The 15036-nt window shown below is 38.7% G+C and overlaps 1 protein-coding gene across 4 annotated transcripts in view; it reads right to left on the bottom strand.

Moving 5' to 3' along the window:
• The window catches only part of plxna1b (plexin A1b), a 199413-nt gene that overhangs the window by 38232 nt on the left and 146145 nt on the right, over nt 1-15036 (bottom strand). For all 4 annotated transcript variants that reach the window (XM_014009644.1, XM_014009646.1, XM_014009645.1 and 1 more), the window contains exons 11-12: nt 9541-9637; nt 6076-6266 (exon numbers count right to left, since the gene is read on the bottom strand). In XM_014009644.1, the coding sequence (XP_013865098.1) occupies nt 6076-6266; nt 9541-9637 (288 nt within the window). The remainder of the gene's footprint in view (nt 1-6075; nt 6267-9540; nt 9638-15036) is intronic.

Raw genomic sequence — 15036 nt, 5'->3', positions numbered from 1 at the left:
TGTTTCAAGTGGTAAGATTATGAGCTTTAATAAGTAAAATTATCCCAGCTACAATGACAGACAACAAATATTACATTTATAGTATTACAACTAAAACCGTTTTTGACACCCCCACCGCAGTTTGTCCTTCATGAGCCTTCGTAGACAAGATGGCGGTGCAAGATGGCGGCTGCCTGTAGTGGCGACCCGCGACCACGGAGATATAAACATCTTTTTATAAGGTAGAAATAATAAAACAAGGTCTTTGTCTGCAATGATTAGACATGTTTTTTTATTATTGTCCTTAGTGATTATCTCAATTTCGGCTAAAAGAATTGACAAAATCCTACACACTGTGCCTTTAAATCCATAAACTCCAAATCAACTTGGTCAAACAATACCAGCCTTTACACCCATTAAACTCTCACTTCCACATCTCATTTACATTGTGATGAATAATCTGTAGGACCATTGTACACAAAAGACTTCAACTCCCCCCTTCACTCCTCTAGAGGTCTATGAAAGGTGTGCAGAGGTGTTAATGGCTACCAAACGCTAGCCCTGTCGCTAATCACCTCCTATTCATCCAGCCCTAAATGCAGACAATGGTAATCAGTCACTACTACCATAATTAGGCCTAAAGCTAATTGGATTAGAACATGGTGGGGCAGTGAGGTCATCCGTCACAGTACAAAGTAGGAAGGATGAAGATGGGGGGTCAGTGGTGATGCTGGTGGGTCAGTGTCATAAAGATGCTTGCCACAAAATGTGGATAATTGTGTAGTGAGTGAGGATTTTACAAATTCTGTTAACAGAACTTTAAATATAAAGCCTGGACTGAAAAAAACCACAATAACAAAGAGCAATAACTTCATCAAACTGGTAAAAAAAACTACAAACACCTGTCATGCTAGATTTAAATTGACCAAATGTAATTTATATATTTGTGAGGATAAAGTCCATTTTACCATACAATGTGTGCAGTTTGAAACCTTTGACTCCACTTTTAGACCTTGGAGGGAAGTGCAAAAAAAAAAAACAAAATCATTGCTTTCATTCACACATGACTGATCTCAACCTTTWCTTGAACCTCTCACTGTTTTCCAATTCTAAACTCCTGTCTTCATTCTTATTGTTATTCCTGTCTTTTAACTTTTTATGTCTTATCTAACTTTTATGTTTTTTTGACAAATGTAAAACATCAACACCACTACTGCAATGTTACCCGAGTTACCAGATTTACCTGGCACTCATTTAACAAATAGGCTTTTTGTGTTTTTATTTATTTGTAAAAGACTTCAGTTTTGGCTTCAACTATTTATTCTTACTGAATAGGGTTGGGTGATATTGGCCAAATAATTAATCACGATTATGTCATTTAGCTGATAGATAATGTGATGATTAATAAATGACCATTGCACTTGAATGTTTTTGATTCTTAGTTAGTTACCCTGTATTGTAAAATTATACTTACAAATCATCAGCCAAACTAATATTTTAATTTTAACAGGTTCAAATAGTAAGCTGTAAATGGAAACCTACCTTTTTCACAATTTAGAGTGTCAGTATATCTTTAGTAACGTAATATCCACAGATTCATATGCGTGCTTGAAAGAACGAGTCACACATAAAAATACATCATCGCGTGGCAATAATTTCAGCAACTGCAAAGTAGCAAATATTAAGTGTTGACAGTTTTTCTGACGATTAACATATGATTTTGCGCAACCAAAATCTGAGTAAGTAATGTCTAGTTTTGAGCTTAAGTATTTATTAAATGTTTCTGTGTTTTTATATCAACCTGTGTGAGAGACAGAGAATGTGAAACAAGAGATGCCTTGTGAGGAAGGTTAAAAGCAATGAGATGCAAAACCTTAGGGTTTCATTTTGTAATTTTATTTTTATTTATTTTTTCATTTTTTTGTCCAGTTTCTAAAAACAGTGTACCTTTGATTCTTTTCTTTAAGATGATGAAAATATTTCATTTTATCTCCACACACTTCAGAATGCATGTTTTTAGCAACAAGAAAAGAGTGTTTAATTTGCTTTATGAATGAATATTTGTCCCTCTGGTTTCCAACTATTGTACTGGCCATATCTGATAACTTCCTCTGCATCATCCTAGACCATCATCATCAACCTACTGCAAACCATGTGCTGCAATGTTAGTGTCCAAGAACTAAATTTTCTCATTATGTAGAGGTTCTTTAAAGGTGTTARGAGAATTTGTAATTTGTTAGTTGGATTAATGTATCAAAACGTTAAACCGGAGCATCAGATGACTTCTATGACTGTGTGTGAACCTGCGGAGAACAATCACAGCAGTYAAATAAACTGACCTTGGTTTGCTGTTTAGAATAATAATGGAAGTAGTCCTTTAAAAAAGCATTTTTCAGGCTGCTGGTTTCTCACATACATACAAAAAATGACTCAGGTTAAAGAAAGCTATAAAAAACAGTTGGTGCAAACAAAACCCAGTGTCACAAGGGCCACACCTTAAATGCCACAGCAATATAATTAAAGTGGGTTTCCTTCCAGCGGCTAAAGACTGATGAACATTCCTACACCTTCCCTCACTTCTTTGCTTCTTCTCTAATATGTGCCCTGTCATGTTGTTTTTTGTTACTCTGCCTGAATGCATATGTATGTATTTAAGCTGGAGACGACACAAGGGGGGCAGTAAGGCATCTTCAGATATGTTAATTAACCTCCTTTCACAAGCAGTAGCTTTTCAAATGCTTGCGTACACACAAGTTGTTACATCAACAACAAAATAATACAAACAAAACAATCCTTTCAATAAAAGCCACCAGCCTAAAACACACTATTCTCTGTGTGCTGTCGCACTCTTCTCCCATTCAAACCGCCTTTTTTCCCTTTGTGGCTGCCTTGTCCTGTTGTATGGAAGGCTTTGTGTCAGGCCTATTGTGTCTGGCTAAGCAGCAAAGCAAAGATAGCGTCTGCTAGTTAGAGGAGGGTGTGGAGAAAGGGGGGTGCGCAGCGAGATGATATGCACACTGTGCATAGCCTCTGAAGTTTATGTGATGTTTGAAAGCCTCACAAAAAGAAAAGGAACAAAACAAACTGGTGGTGGCAAAGAAGCGAGCGAGGAAAAGGATCAAACGAGTCTTAACCCTGAAATTCTTACAAGCTCCCTAAGTGATAAAATGATAGGATAATCAATGAAGATGTGTAGCCTGAGACACAAGGAACGTTCTGTGTCAGAAGTCAAAATCCATTCGGGGCCAATTATATCATTCTGGCTCAACTCAAAGAGCATTGCTAGATCATTAAAAAAAGTAAATAGCTGACATCTTAGTGCAATTCTTTCTTTATGAAACAGAATTGCAAGTTTTTACAGAGTCATTGGTTTCTTTTATGTCWGCTGTTGTAGTAACAATGGGGCTTATGGCTTAGCACTAAACCACAATCAGCAAATGGTCAATAAAGACCCCTGAACACTGCATGCTGATAGACAGAAATGGGCAGAAAGAGGTGAAAATAAAAGAAAGAAGAAACCTTAGGAAGGTCAGGAGAAGGGTAAGAAGACATAAACTGAAAAATCTAAGGAAAAAAATGTTTGAAAGTGTGGAGGAAGGAAATGAAGAAGAGAATAAGGTGAAGTGGAGATGAGAAGTCTGTTAGTTTGAATCCCACAGAGGCAGAGAAATTATTGGGCTTTCACAAGTACACAAACAACATGTTCAAAATATGCTTTCTTACTTTAAAAACAGGAAAATGAAAAAAGAAAAGGAAAAAGATAAGAAAATCCACTCAGAGCAAGCAAGTGTGCCACATGCAGAAATACAAAACGCACCACCAACACCCCCACGCTGGCATGACCTGCACTGTTTTAATTGGTTTCTAAGGGCTGCTTTAATGCTCTTTCTGTCCCAGAGGGGAATGCAAGCAGAAGATGATGGATGATGGTGGCCAAGGTAGCATCCAAGTCCAGTACTGGGACACTGCTGAACCACACAGGGACACGCRGACACAGTGTGTTTCTATCTGCTCGACTCTGAATGTGATCTTGAGGACAATATACAGGTCAGCCAAGTTGTGAGTTATTAACTTATTTTGTCTTTGAAGATTTGAATGTAGGCTTCTCAGTGAAAGAGCAGAAGGTTTGTGTATTCGAGTTTCACACACTCGTATGCAAAGTGTTAAATGTACAATGTTAGGGCAGCACAATTAAAAACAGCACTTCAGCAGCTTAAGGGTCTAATTCTTACCATGTCTAAAATCACATTTTAACATTTAAAACATCAACTGCTGTGTTTGGAGACGTTGTCAGGTGCCAGAGCTGTTAGGGAAACAGTACTCCACTGAACATTATCAAACTATACCCAAATAGGTAATATCACATTTGGAAATTACTCAAAATAGATTCAACATGTACTGCTGTGAAATCTCTGACCAGCTGTAGATGCTGTAAATGTCTTTTATTCCCAGCTGATCACGCATTCGCCAAGAAAATAAGAGGTTATTTCACAAATTAAAGGACAGAACAGCTAGCATGGTGCAACAATAAACAAATTGTTTGGAACAGAGGACAATCAAACAGTGAAAAGTGGATTTGATCAAACAGTTTGTAAGAAATGAGAATATTCAATTTGTGTGGCTGACGTGATGCTCTTTGGGAGAAAGGATACAATGGCAGATGGAAAGAGAGAGATTGTCATCTGCGGATGTTCTTTTGACGTTAAATGTCACACTGTAAATGTCATAGGTGAAGACGAGAGGTGAGGATGGCGGCAGAGCTTGGTGATAATGTTTCCTTCGATGTCGCTTCCTTCCGTTTCTTTGTCCTCTCTGTTGCCTTCTCAAACATGCAGCGTGTTGCCTCTCCCGCTGATTCTGAGGCTCCTCTCTGCCAAGTTTTTGACTGCCACCAACATCTCGCCCAGAGGGCAAGATTTACCCCCACATATGCATGCAAGAGCACATGCTCTTGTGTGCTACCACCCCCTCACCTCTTTCCCTACACTTCCACAACCCAAATGTCTCTGCATGCTTGCTTCTAAGAGATAACTGATGCGAGAACAAAGAAAGAGAAGCTAAGCTAAGGGATTTATTTATGTGCTACTGCTTCAATTAACCAATATCTCCATTAAAAATTCAAAGCAACACATTGTCACGCAGGAAATGAATAAAGGACTCAAGTCAAACAGGTCTAAGCTGTGCGACCTAAGCAAATGCATTGATTCTTCCACACTTATTTAAACTACCACAAGTGGTATTCATTCAAAAATACTTAAAGAAAAAGATGTGTTGGCCGCTTTAAAAAGAAGGAAATAGGTTAGAAGAAAAGAAAGACGGAGGACACATCAGTGAGTCAATTTCACACTGAGCTGTGTGTGTGTGTGTGTCCCATAGTGAGCTCTACATATAGTGACCCGGGTCACAGTCAGACGAAGACCACCGCCATGGTTGCTGATGGCAACAGATGGCTACACTGTGGTGTTTAGACACCTTAGCTCAATGAGCCTATCATGTGCTCCTGCGCACACAGCACCCATGGTGCGACACAATTAACACAGATCCATATCTTCAGTTTTCTTTTTCTTTCTCCCCAGCTTTAACACATACTCCAGACAACCAGAGGTGTGTGTGTGTGTGTGTGTGTGTGTGTGTGTGTGTGTGTGTGTGTGTGTGTGTGTGTGTGTGTGTGTGTGTGTGTGTGTGTGTGTGTGTGTGTGTGTGTGTGTGTGTGTGTGTGTGTGTGTGTGTACGTGTGTGCGTGCGTGTGTGTACAGCCATCATCTATAATTATGTCAGTGTTTTCAGTCTTGGTGTGTGTCAGCTGCCTCCTCCTGACCAGCCCATCTGTGTTGGGCTGCAGTCGCGTTGTTGGCCTCTAAGCTGTCTATCTTGTCTGCTGACTCGTCTCCTGTGATGTATGATGTTCGCCCCGTGTACTGAGGCCAAGAATGACACAGCACAGGGAGGCCTTCAGATATCTACAATTAAAGGAGCATTCCCCTAAACTGAGACTGACTTGACCACTTYACAAAAGGATGTTAAGGTTTGTGGCAGCTTATCTGTATTCTTAATAAACATGCATGATAAGTAATAACTGTTACATTCAGGGCTTACCTTTGTGATTTTGGGGTGTGCACAACGGCTGTTTCCAGTTGTAGCATGCATCCAGGTGCTGTCTGAGGAAGTACACTCTTGTCTCAGAGAGCATTTCTTGTCCCCTACGCACCAGCCACACTCAAATCTTGGGTTTGCCTTCAAACACATCCCACAGCTCTCTCTCAGTGCATAGCACTTATATAGGTGAGCTAGAGATGAGAAGAACAGGGAAAAGTGAGAGAGAGTGGAGGACATAAGGTAGTGAGAATGCAACCCTACTATTAATATTTCCTTTAAATTAGACAGAAAGACAGAATTTATTTGTGTTTCATCTGCAATGAAAATGTATTCTGTGTAACAAAGTTAAGGTTTCCTTTCCTTAAAGACCCCAGGATTATCAGAGCAAAGCTTTACTTCTTTCTCTGCTATTTCAGCCCAAAATCCCATTGGTCATGGACCAGCATTAAAGAAACCCTGCACCAATTACTGCCTGCTAAATGATTCCTCTCTAATTATGTAAACCTAACAGTATTTACAGTGGGTTAGCATTGAACACACTCACTGTATAATGATCAAGACTGAGAAACAGGAAAGTGGGAGCCATCTTTGGCCGCTGATCACCTCTGGACACACTTCAGCAGATTTACATTTGAGATAAAACAARGCACACGCACTGATGCCTCAGCTTGATATGGTCTGCTTGTCATTCTACAGATGTGTGGTATGTGTTATGTGTAAGTATATGTTACAGATGTGTGGTTTATGTTTCAAATCCATTAATACGACATCAGACAGGGTCAAACAGCTTGGGAAATACATGAAATCGGAGACAACAGCAGCTTGCTTTGTACATTTAGGCTACAACAAGTGATCAATACCTGACAAATTTCAGAATACAATAAAATGGTAAAATGGTAAATGGTAAAATGGTAAAATGGTAAAATCACCATTTTACCTGCTGTTAACAGCATCTATAGGTATATGAAATATTTCAAGAAAACTGCTAGTCTGCAACAATAAAAAAAAAGTGTCACAACTAGACAAAGCCACTCCCTCAACTGTTCAAAGCTCCAAGTTCATGTCATCTACAGGCCATATTGAACGATGATGTTATTTTATCTCACAGCAGGGGAGTAGTGTTACAGTCCCCCCGCTGGGCTGTACAAGCCACAATTATTATTGAGACAGCACAGTAAAGACTGTTTTACCAGTAATTATATCCAACAGACATGATCTCARTGTCTTCTCCCATTGTGGTCCATAGAGTTTGTTGGTGTTCAATCATTACATGCATTGATGATAATATGAGGTTATAGTATATAAAGAGATGCACATAAGCGGTGCGCAGGTGCGCATGCGCGATTAAAAAAGAAAAAGCGCACCAGATGGAATGTCATAAAGCTCCCTTGTGTACCTGAGATTGTGAAAACAACAGCTAGCAGGGTCGCAAATGCGACCTGATTTCTCAAAAACAACAAAACAAAAAACAAAAACAAACAAACAAACAAACAAAAAGTCCAGCCTCACTGGTGTGCCTGGATCGTCGCTTTGTGAGAGGAGGGCAGCGGGACCCTGATGTATAAGGATTAAACGGACACTGCTTTCAATGAATCAGACCAACTCCAAAGCCGTTTTATCCAATCAGAGCAGAGCAGGGCAGGACTTTCAGTGAGAGCAGTTTTCAGCAGAGACAGGTTGAAGCAGCGGCTGCAGTGTTCAGTCCTGACATCTCCTCCTGCACTTTGTACGGGAACGCGCCTCAGCGCATGCAGGCTGTGAGTCTTTCTGTGAGATTCACTGTTCGAGTTCTTCTAAACCATACTACCTCTAACAGAAGAACATTTATTTCCCCCATATCAAAGCAAAGATGAGTCTGTTTAACATCACCCCCATCAAAAAAATAAATAAAATAAAAACTTGCCATGTTCTCTAGGTGAACGAGTTTTAAATGTTATTTTAATTTATCAGAAAGGTCCATAAATTTCATTCTTCACAATTTTATGATAACAACAAGGTTCTTGATGTGCTGAACATGTTTGTATTTAGAATCATACTGTGATACAACTGCTCTGGGATAAATGTAATTTAATAAATGATAAAATATGAAGAATAAATCATTTTAAATGATTACATGAACTGAAACCATCTAAATATAATCTTTCTGAATAAAATAATCTTTTAAAAATAAATAAGTCTAGCAAATAAAACATTTGTTCTGTGCAAGAGACAGATATTTGCTACATGGTCTGGAGAGTGTGGAAAGCTGGTTTAAACAAGGCCAAAGATCTGGAAGGCCAAACTACAGGAGCTGTACATCTCAGGGTCATGTGTAATCTAACAGACATTTAAACATGAAATGTTCAGTTTGAGATGACATATGCCCATGGGTCAGCCCNCATTTGTTCTGTGCAAGAGACAGATATTTGCTACATGGTCTGGAGAGTGTGGAAAGCTGGTTTAAACAAGGCCAAAGATCTAGAAGGCCAAACTACAGGAGCTGTACATCTCAGGGTCATGTGTGTAATCTAACAGACATTTAAACATGAAATGTTCAGTTTGAGATGACATATGCCCATGGGTCAGCCCACTGGCCACTTAGGTAGTTTATAAAATTTATGCAGAGTAAAAAAAAAATAATCATAAAATAAAWAAAAAACCTCAGTGGACTGATTTTGCATGATGTCCCGAGACATTGCCAGCTGATAGAAGGGGTCATAAAACAGAATAGGGTGATATTAAATGCTCTGACACCCCTCTAGATAAACGTGTTAAATGACTGAAGGAAAATATGAGCATCAAGCAACAACCCTAGGTTCTCCCCTGAGAAGCAGACCAAAAATTTTATGTGGAACCCTGATTTTATATACATAACCTCACGTTACCATCATATAAAATGTATTTCTTTACTCTTTTTTAAGGTGTATAAAAGTATTACACAAATCAATATGACCCACAAATACTATGTGATCATAAAAAGACAAGACAATCAAATAAACACATTTTGGAGGCAAAGTTTCTACCCTTCGCAGCAGAAACTTCCACAAACCTTATTAACTTGGCAAACAAACTGGAAGGCACATATGATATTCAGTTGATTCAAATTTTCACAACAAAATCAAGCAGAAGAATCTTTAAAATGACGAATTCACTCTTTGGTTTCAGGTGATTAGCAATGGCAAGACATAAAGACGTTCAAACACAGCCTTTTAAACAGCTCACAAGTCAAGTATGGATTTGAAACTCATTGCCCTGGCTGTGCAAGTCTTCGAACAACAAAAATGTTTAATTTGAGAAGGGAAAGAAACTAATTGCTTTCACAGCAGTAATATGCACATGTGGTCAGAGCCGCTGCTACAACACATAACTCATGACAAGACACATAGAGAGAAAGTGGCTGCATGGTCTAGTAGGAAGAGCATTGCTTAAATGCATCTTTACAAATAGATATTATAGTTTAAAATATAGTAAATTAGTTTAACTTACCTTTGATGTTGTATGGGTTGTCGATGATAAAGTTTCCATTCCAAACTACGGACAGATCCACAGGCAGGTCGCTGATGTCGTTGCCATCATAAGTATACTGAAACAGAAAAACAACAATAAGACAGGCACCAATACACTGAGTTAACCATTTTCTAACAACAGTCCCTTCATTAGATGTCACAAAACTTTTATTAACACAAAGAAACTATTAATAAACAAAAACTGAAACAGACAATATTTAAAAAAACGTGGTTCAGATAGTAGCTGGTAGTAATATAATATGCTGCAGTGCTCACACAGTAAGGGSCATAAAAATGAACGATGGGAGACAGACTATATTGTGATTTTCACACACAGCACATCCGCTGCAGTCTGGCAGAGCGCAGAGTTGATTAAGAAATTGGGATCCCAATCACTGCATGACTCATTCCATCCCAGTGATGAATGAAAAGCATAATATCTCTCCAACAATAACATTCCCATCTAATTTCATTTTTGCATCCTGAACTAATAAGAGTTGAAATGTAATTGACTTCTTGTTGGCATAATCATTTTTATGGATTTGCTTTAAATGAGACAACGAGCCTTCAAAAGCAGTAATCTGATGGGGTGTGTTAACTGAAGAGATGACACGTAAAAAAAAGCTCCTTGGAGACACTTCCTAACAGATAAATAATGACAATTATCACCCCAAAATAAAAAGCAGATTTGTAAGTTGCACATCCTCCCACTGTGTTACACAGAGCAGCCAAACAATGAGGCAAATAAAGAAATACTCGGAATGAAATTCATTCTCAGTTTATTACGACGTAAAAACAGATGCTGGTTTGAGAGAGATACCCCGCTCCATGTGGTGAAGTGGGGGTGATAGCTGCTGGCAGTTTAGATAGAACCTAATGTTTCTGTCAGTCAAGGAGTGCCCAGTAACTTTCCCCACCACTGCAATGGTCACTATCTTCACTGACTCCAGGGGGAGAGATAGCAGGACTCTTCTCTTGTGGTGGAGTGCTGATAAAATCTCATGTGAAAGCCCCCATCCTGAGGCTACAGGGCCCTCGCAGATTGAATCAAGCTACAACTTTGCCACTATGTGATATGTCCTACTTCAATGCGATACTGTTAGATTTATCTTGACAGTGGTAATAATAGTGATTTTAAATGTATTGGGGGGGGTGGGGGGTGGTGGACAAAAATGTGTATAGACAAGATATGAAAATGAGAGGACGTAGCAGTGTGAATAGTTGATTAATTTTCTTTGCTTCTATGACTGGGCGATTTATTTATTTTTATTAAGCAAGCCCTAAAGGTGGAAAGAAATAAAGATGTCTTTGTGTATCTCAGAAGAAATTAAGAGTTTTGTCTTGGAGGCAGTTTTAAAAAAGAAATTCTCAGATTACTTTTTTCAGGCACATTTTAGTACTGATTTATTCAGCAGCTCTGAAATAAAGAGGGACCTTTTAGACAACGTTACCTGGAATCTGGCCTAAACAACACTCAAAACAATGTGCGTTGCTTAATGTAACTGTACTTTAAGCAAGATGCCTGGCTTTGGAGAGTATAATGTCTAAATTATAAATCTGAACAAAAATTTAACCGTGTGTCTTTACATTGACAGATATTCTAAAAGGAGGCATCAAATCAGAGTGTTGCAAAAAGGACAGTACATAAAATAAGAAAAAGTGCATAAAGTTAAAARGTAATTTTATGCATATAACTACTGTTCCCTGAAGGAGAGGAACGAGATACAATACATACACGCATACTTGTACCGAGTGAATTAACTGAAAGGGAACAACAAGTAATTTATCTTGAGTTTTAGACAGAAAAGTTTCTGGAATACACTGTATGACCAGAAGATTAGAGGTGGAMCAGGAACAAGTTAGCATAATAAAACAAACATCTATCGTCATCACACTCAGTAGGTCCAACATAAATACCATAAAGGACTGCTTGAACTGCAGTAAATGCTGGGCTGCATACTAAAAGTATGATTGGCCATTCAACTGAACTCTCCCTGCCCTTGTTGCCCACACTTGGTGCAGATGAAAGTGGCAGAGAAAATAAAAGTACATTTATTGCAACTGACATCGTCATCACACTGTTAATAATTTTTGCATATTTTCTTAATATTGTGCAGCCCTGGAGAAGAAGCACGACACAGCGGGTGGGGCAAAATCAGAGAGCAGCAGAGGTGAAGGAGAAATAGTGCAGCCAAGATGGATAGAGGGAGGTGATTGTGTGTTATTCCATGGACACCATTCATTTACACATGGAATAAGAGGCCAGGGCTGGGCTGTAAGCGCCTGAGCTGGTGGGGGCTAAAGTGAAATTGGCATTTTCAATTTGTTCTCTGACATGTCTGCCTTGGTCTATTCACACATTCCTCTGCGCCTCCTTCTGTCCCTATCCAACCTCTTCCTCTTTTCTTTTTCTCCCTCTCATTATTTCTTTCCTGTACCTCTGTACAAACCTCTTTTGCTATCAATCTCAGTCTGACTTTCTCCCCTCGCACCTCAATGCCCCTCAAAATGCACAGTCAAATAAGGAAATATGTAACAGCTTTCTCTATCGCTTATACCAAACATTTCTAGTGAAACACATGTGCGCTCTGTGCTATAAATATGCATCCTGCACATGAATTAAACGGTCAGAAAATTCATCAAAGACTCATCACATGATCTTCTATAAAACACTTACAAGTGATGCATAGAAACAGGAAGATAAACCCTCGAACATCACCACATTTTGGACTTGAGTGATTATTTTTTCTCCAGTTCAAGTCTATGAACTTTGTTCTTTTCCACCCTCCTTAGTTCTCTCACCGCCAAGAGACCACCCAGTCAGCATGAGAACAAGAGCACTTTTTCTCCCCCCACTGAAGAGAGTGAGAGAAACGCATGAGGATGTTTGAGAGCGTGTGGACATGCAAGACAATATGAACGAAGAGGAGGCAGAGAAAGGAAGATGCCTTGGGACACTGCGCTGTGAAGATGTGGATAAAGAAAAAAAATGTATAAAAGACGAGGAGATAAAATGGAGAAAACAAAGGGAGAAAAAAAATTAGGCTTCTGAGATAAAGCTGGGATAAGAAGGCCAGAGAAGCATGTGGGATGAAGATGTTAAATGAGTGAAAGACAGAAACAGAGCAAGAAATGCAACGTGAACAGAGCTCTGCATTTTGGAGGTGTTCAAACTGATGACGGTGTTTGAAGTTTGGCAACTTCTCTTGAGTTTTAGTCACACAAGCAGGTGTGTTTCTCACATTCTTCCGCTTGTTTTTAATAAAGTGRCAGTGTGGTTGGAAACTAAAGTGGCTACAAGCTATAAAAAAAAAATGCAGCACCTTAATTAGGTTAAATTAGGAAATATTTATAATTAGATTAAATTTGAAATTATTTCAAAAACAAACACATAAATGCAATACATATTCCAGAATGACAAATCCCAGCTAATGAACTGATTGCACCATAGAGCCTGTTCACTATATACAATCTCTAAAAACAACTTAGATTTTGTTAGATTGAAGGGTTTAATTTTCTGCCAGGCTATTATTAGAGATATGATTGTTTCTTCCCAACACAAAATGGAAGTGTCCACAGTGCTGGTGAACACATCAGACACATCGATGTGTCAAAATGACCAAACGGCAGGACTGAGGAAATAGTTTCCCTCTGGTAATCCACTGTCAGATGTGTTATATGGCTCTGCACTGAATCCACTTCTYTATTTCAGTGTCATTAACGATGTCTTTGTGCTGCTGTGTTTTATCCCCTTGGGACAGATGACCTGCTACAGTAAAGGACGAGGGGTCAAGCTACCTTTCACGTCCACCGCTGCTTTTCTGCTGAGCGGCGAATCAGAACARGGCCGGATTCCCCTCTGAATCACACAGCCAATTCTGCTTGATAACATAATAGATGATGGATGTWTGTGGACTCCTTAACCCTGCTTTACAGCCTGACGAGTGGTTTCTCTGAAAATCTGCACCACACAAACACACATATTGGAGACGTAAGTGCTGACGGCTAAAACAATAACACTGCTTGACCTCTACTCCTTTTTTTTACTCCACCTTACAGGTACGTGTCTCTGTTGGTTCATCTATTCCCTTTGGGCGAGGGTCATGTGTGGTGAGAGGAAAAACTGGGATATCTGCTCCTTCACTCAACAAAAGCATTAATTATTAGTTAGGGAGAAGTGTGTTTGGGCATGTACGTATTTAATAGGCAGCACAAGGTGTGGGAGGAAGAGAAACTGTTAGGTTATCATCTGAAGCTCATCTTCTCTCATTGCACCAAAGGCTTATTAAACTTTCATACTAAATCAGCACTGTGGCTCAATGCACAGTTCAGGGAATACAAACAAAACATGCACCTTTTGCAGGATTTTCTCCTTATAAGATAGACGCCATTAGGAACATGTAAAAATAAAGTGATTTTYCAGATAAATTAGTCATTCTTTAATAGTCAGTGTTTTTATGAAAAGAAGAGAAAATATGTTGAACTTTTCCAACTATGTGATAGCAAAGCTTTTTGCTTTTCTATAACAAAATTTCAACAGTGTTTCTAGGTCAAGCACTGTCTAAACTGGCCTTCACCATGTTTTGTCTGACTGTTAGAAGTCAGTGTTGCACTGTTCTTCACAGGAAACAACAGCTGGACATTTTGTCACATTTGAGGGACAGAGTTAACACTCTAGCTTCTCCTCTCCAAAAGTCAAAAACACAGTGAGGAAGACAACAAATCTATTTGTCTAAAACTCAGGTTTATGTTTGTTAAATAGTTTTAAACATACACATATTAAGAGTTCTCGCTCAGTGTGTTAAAATYTGAAGCGAACTGGCATTTTAAATGCTCCAWGTACTTTATTAATGTGACACACAYTGGCAGCTCTGAGGTCAGCAACTCTTTTGACAGTATTACATGTTTCTGAAAGAAAAGTCTGCTTTCTGAGTGGTTCTGCATTTGAGAACTATAGAATGTGCTCCTGTGGTGGTATGTTTAAATAAAGCAACTAGAAACACAAAACTCACCCTATAGAGTGTCATTGATTAAACAAATTATTAAAAATTGCAATTGTTTCAACTCAATGTTTGAAAAGCAATATTGAAAATAAGAAAAAATAAAAGCAGGGACAAAATTTTAAAACCTTACTGAAAGTAAAATAAATGAGGTAGAACACATCTTAAAGATAAAATTAGAAAAATACTTGAAGAGAAGATGAGAGATTTTGCTTAAAAGAGGTCAAAAGAGAAGAGACAACTCCAGCACCACCTGGAAAAGAGGTGTTGAAAATAGAATATACAGCGGGTAAAATAAGTATTGAACACATCAACATTTTTCTCAGTAAATATATTACTAGAGGTGCTAATGACATGAAATTTTCACCAGATGTCGGTAACAACCCAAGTGATCCATACATAAAGAAACCATAAATGTCCAGAATTGAAGTTATTTGTAATAATGTGGAATGGCACAGGGGAAAAAAGTATTGAAC

This window comes from Austrofundulus limnaeus, unplaced genomic scaffold (genome assembly GCF_001266775.1).
Source record: "Austrofundulus limnaeus strain Quisiro unplaced genomic scaffold, Austrofundulus_limnaeus-1.0 Scaffold60, whole genome shotgun sequence".
NCBI classification, from domain to species: domain Eukaryota; kingdom Metazoa; phylum Chordata; class Actinopteri; order Cyprinodontiformes; family Rivulidae; genus Austrofundulus; species Austrofundulus limnaeus.
Note: the sequence above shows the minus strand (reverse complement) of the source record. Positions and strands in the feature narration are given on the sequence as shown.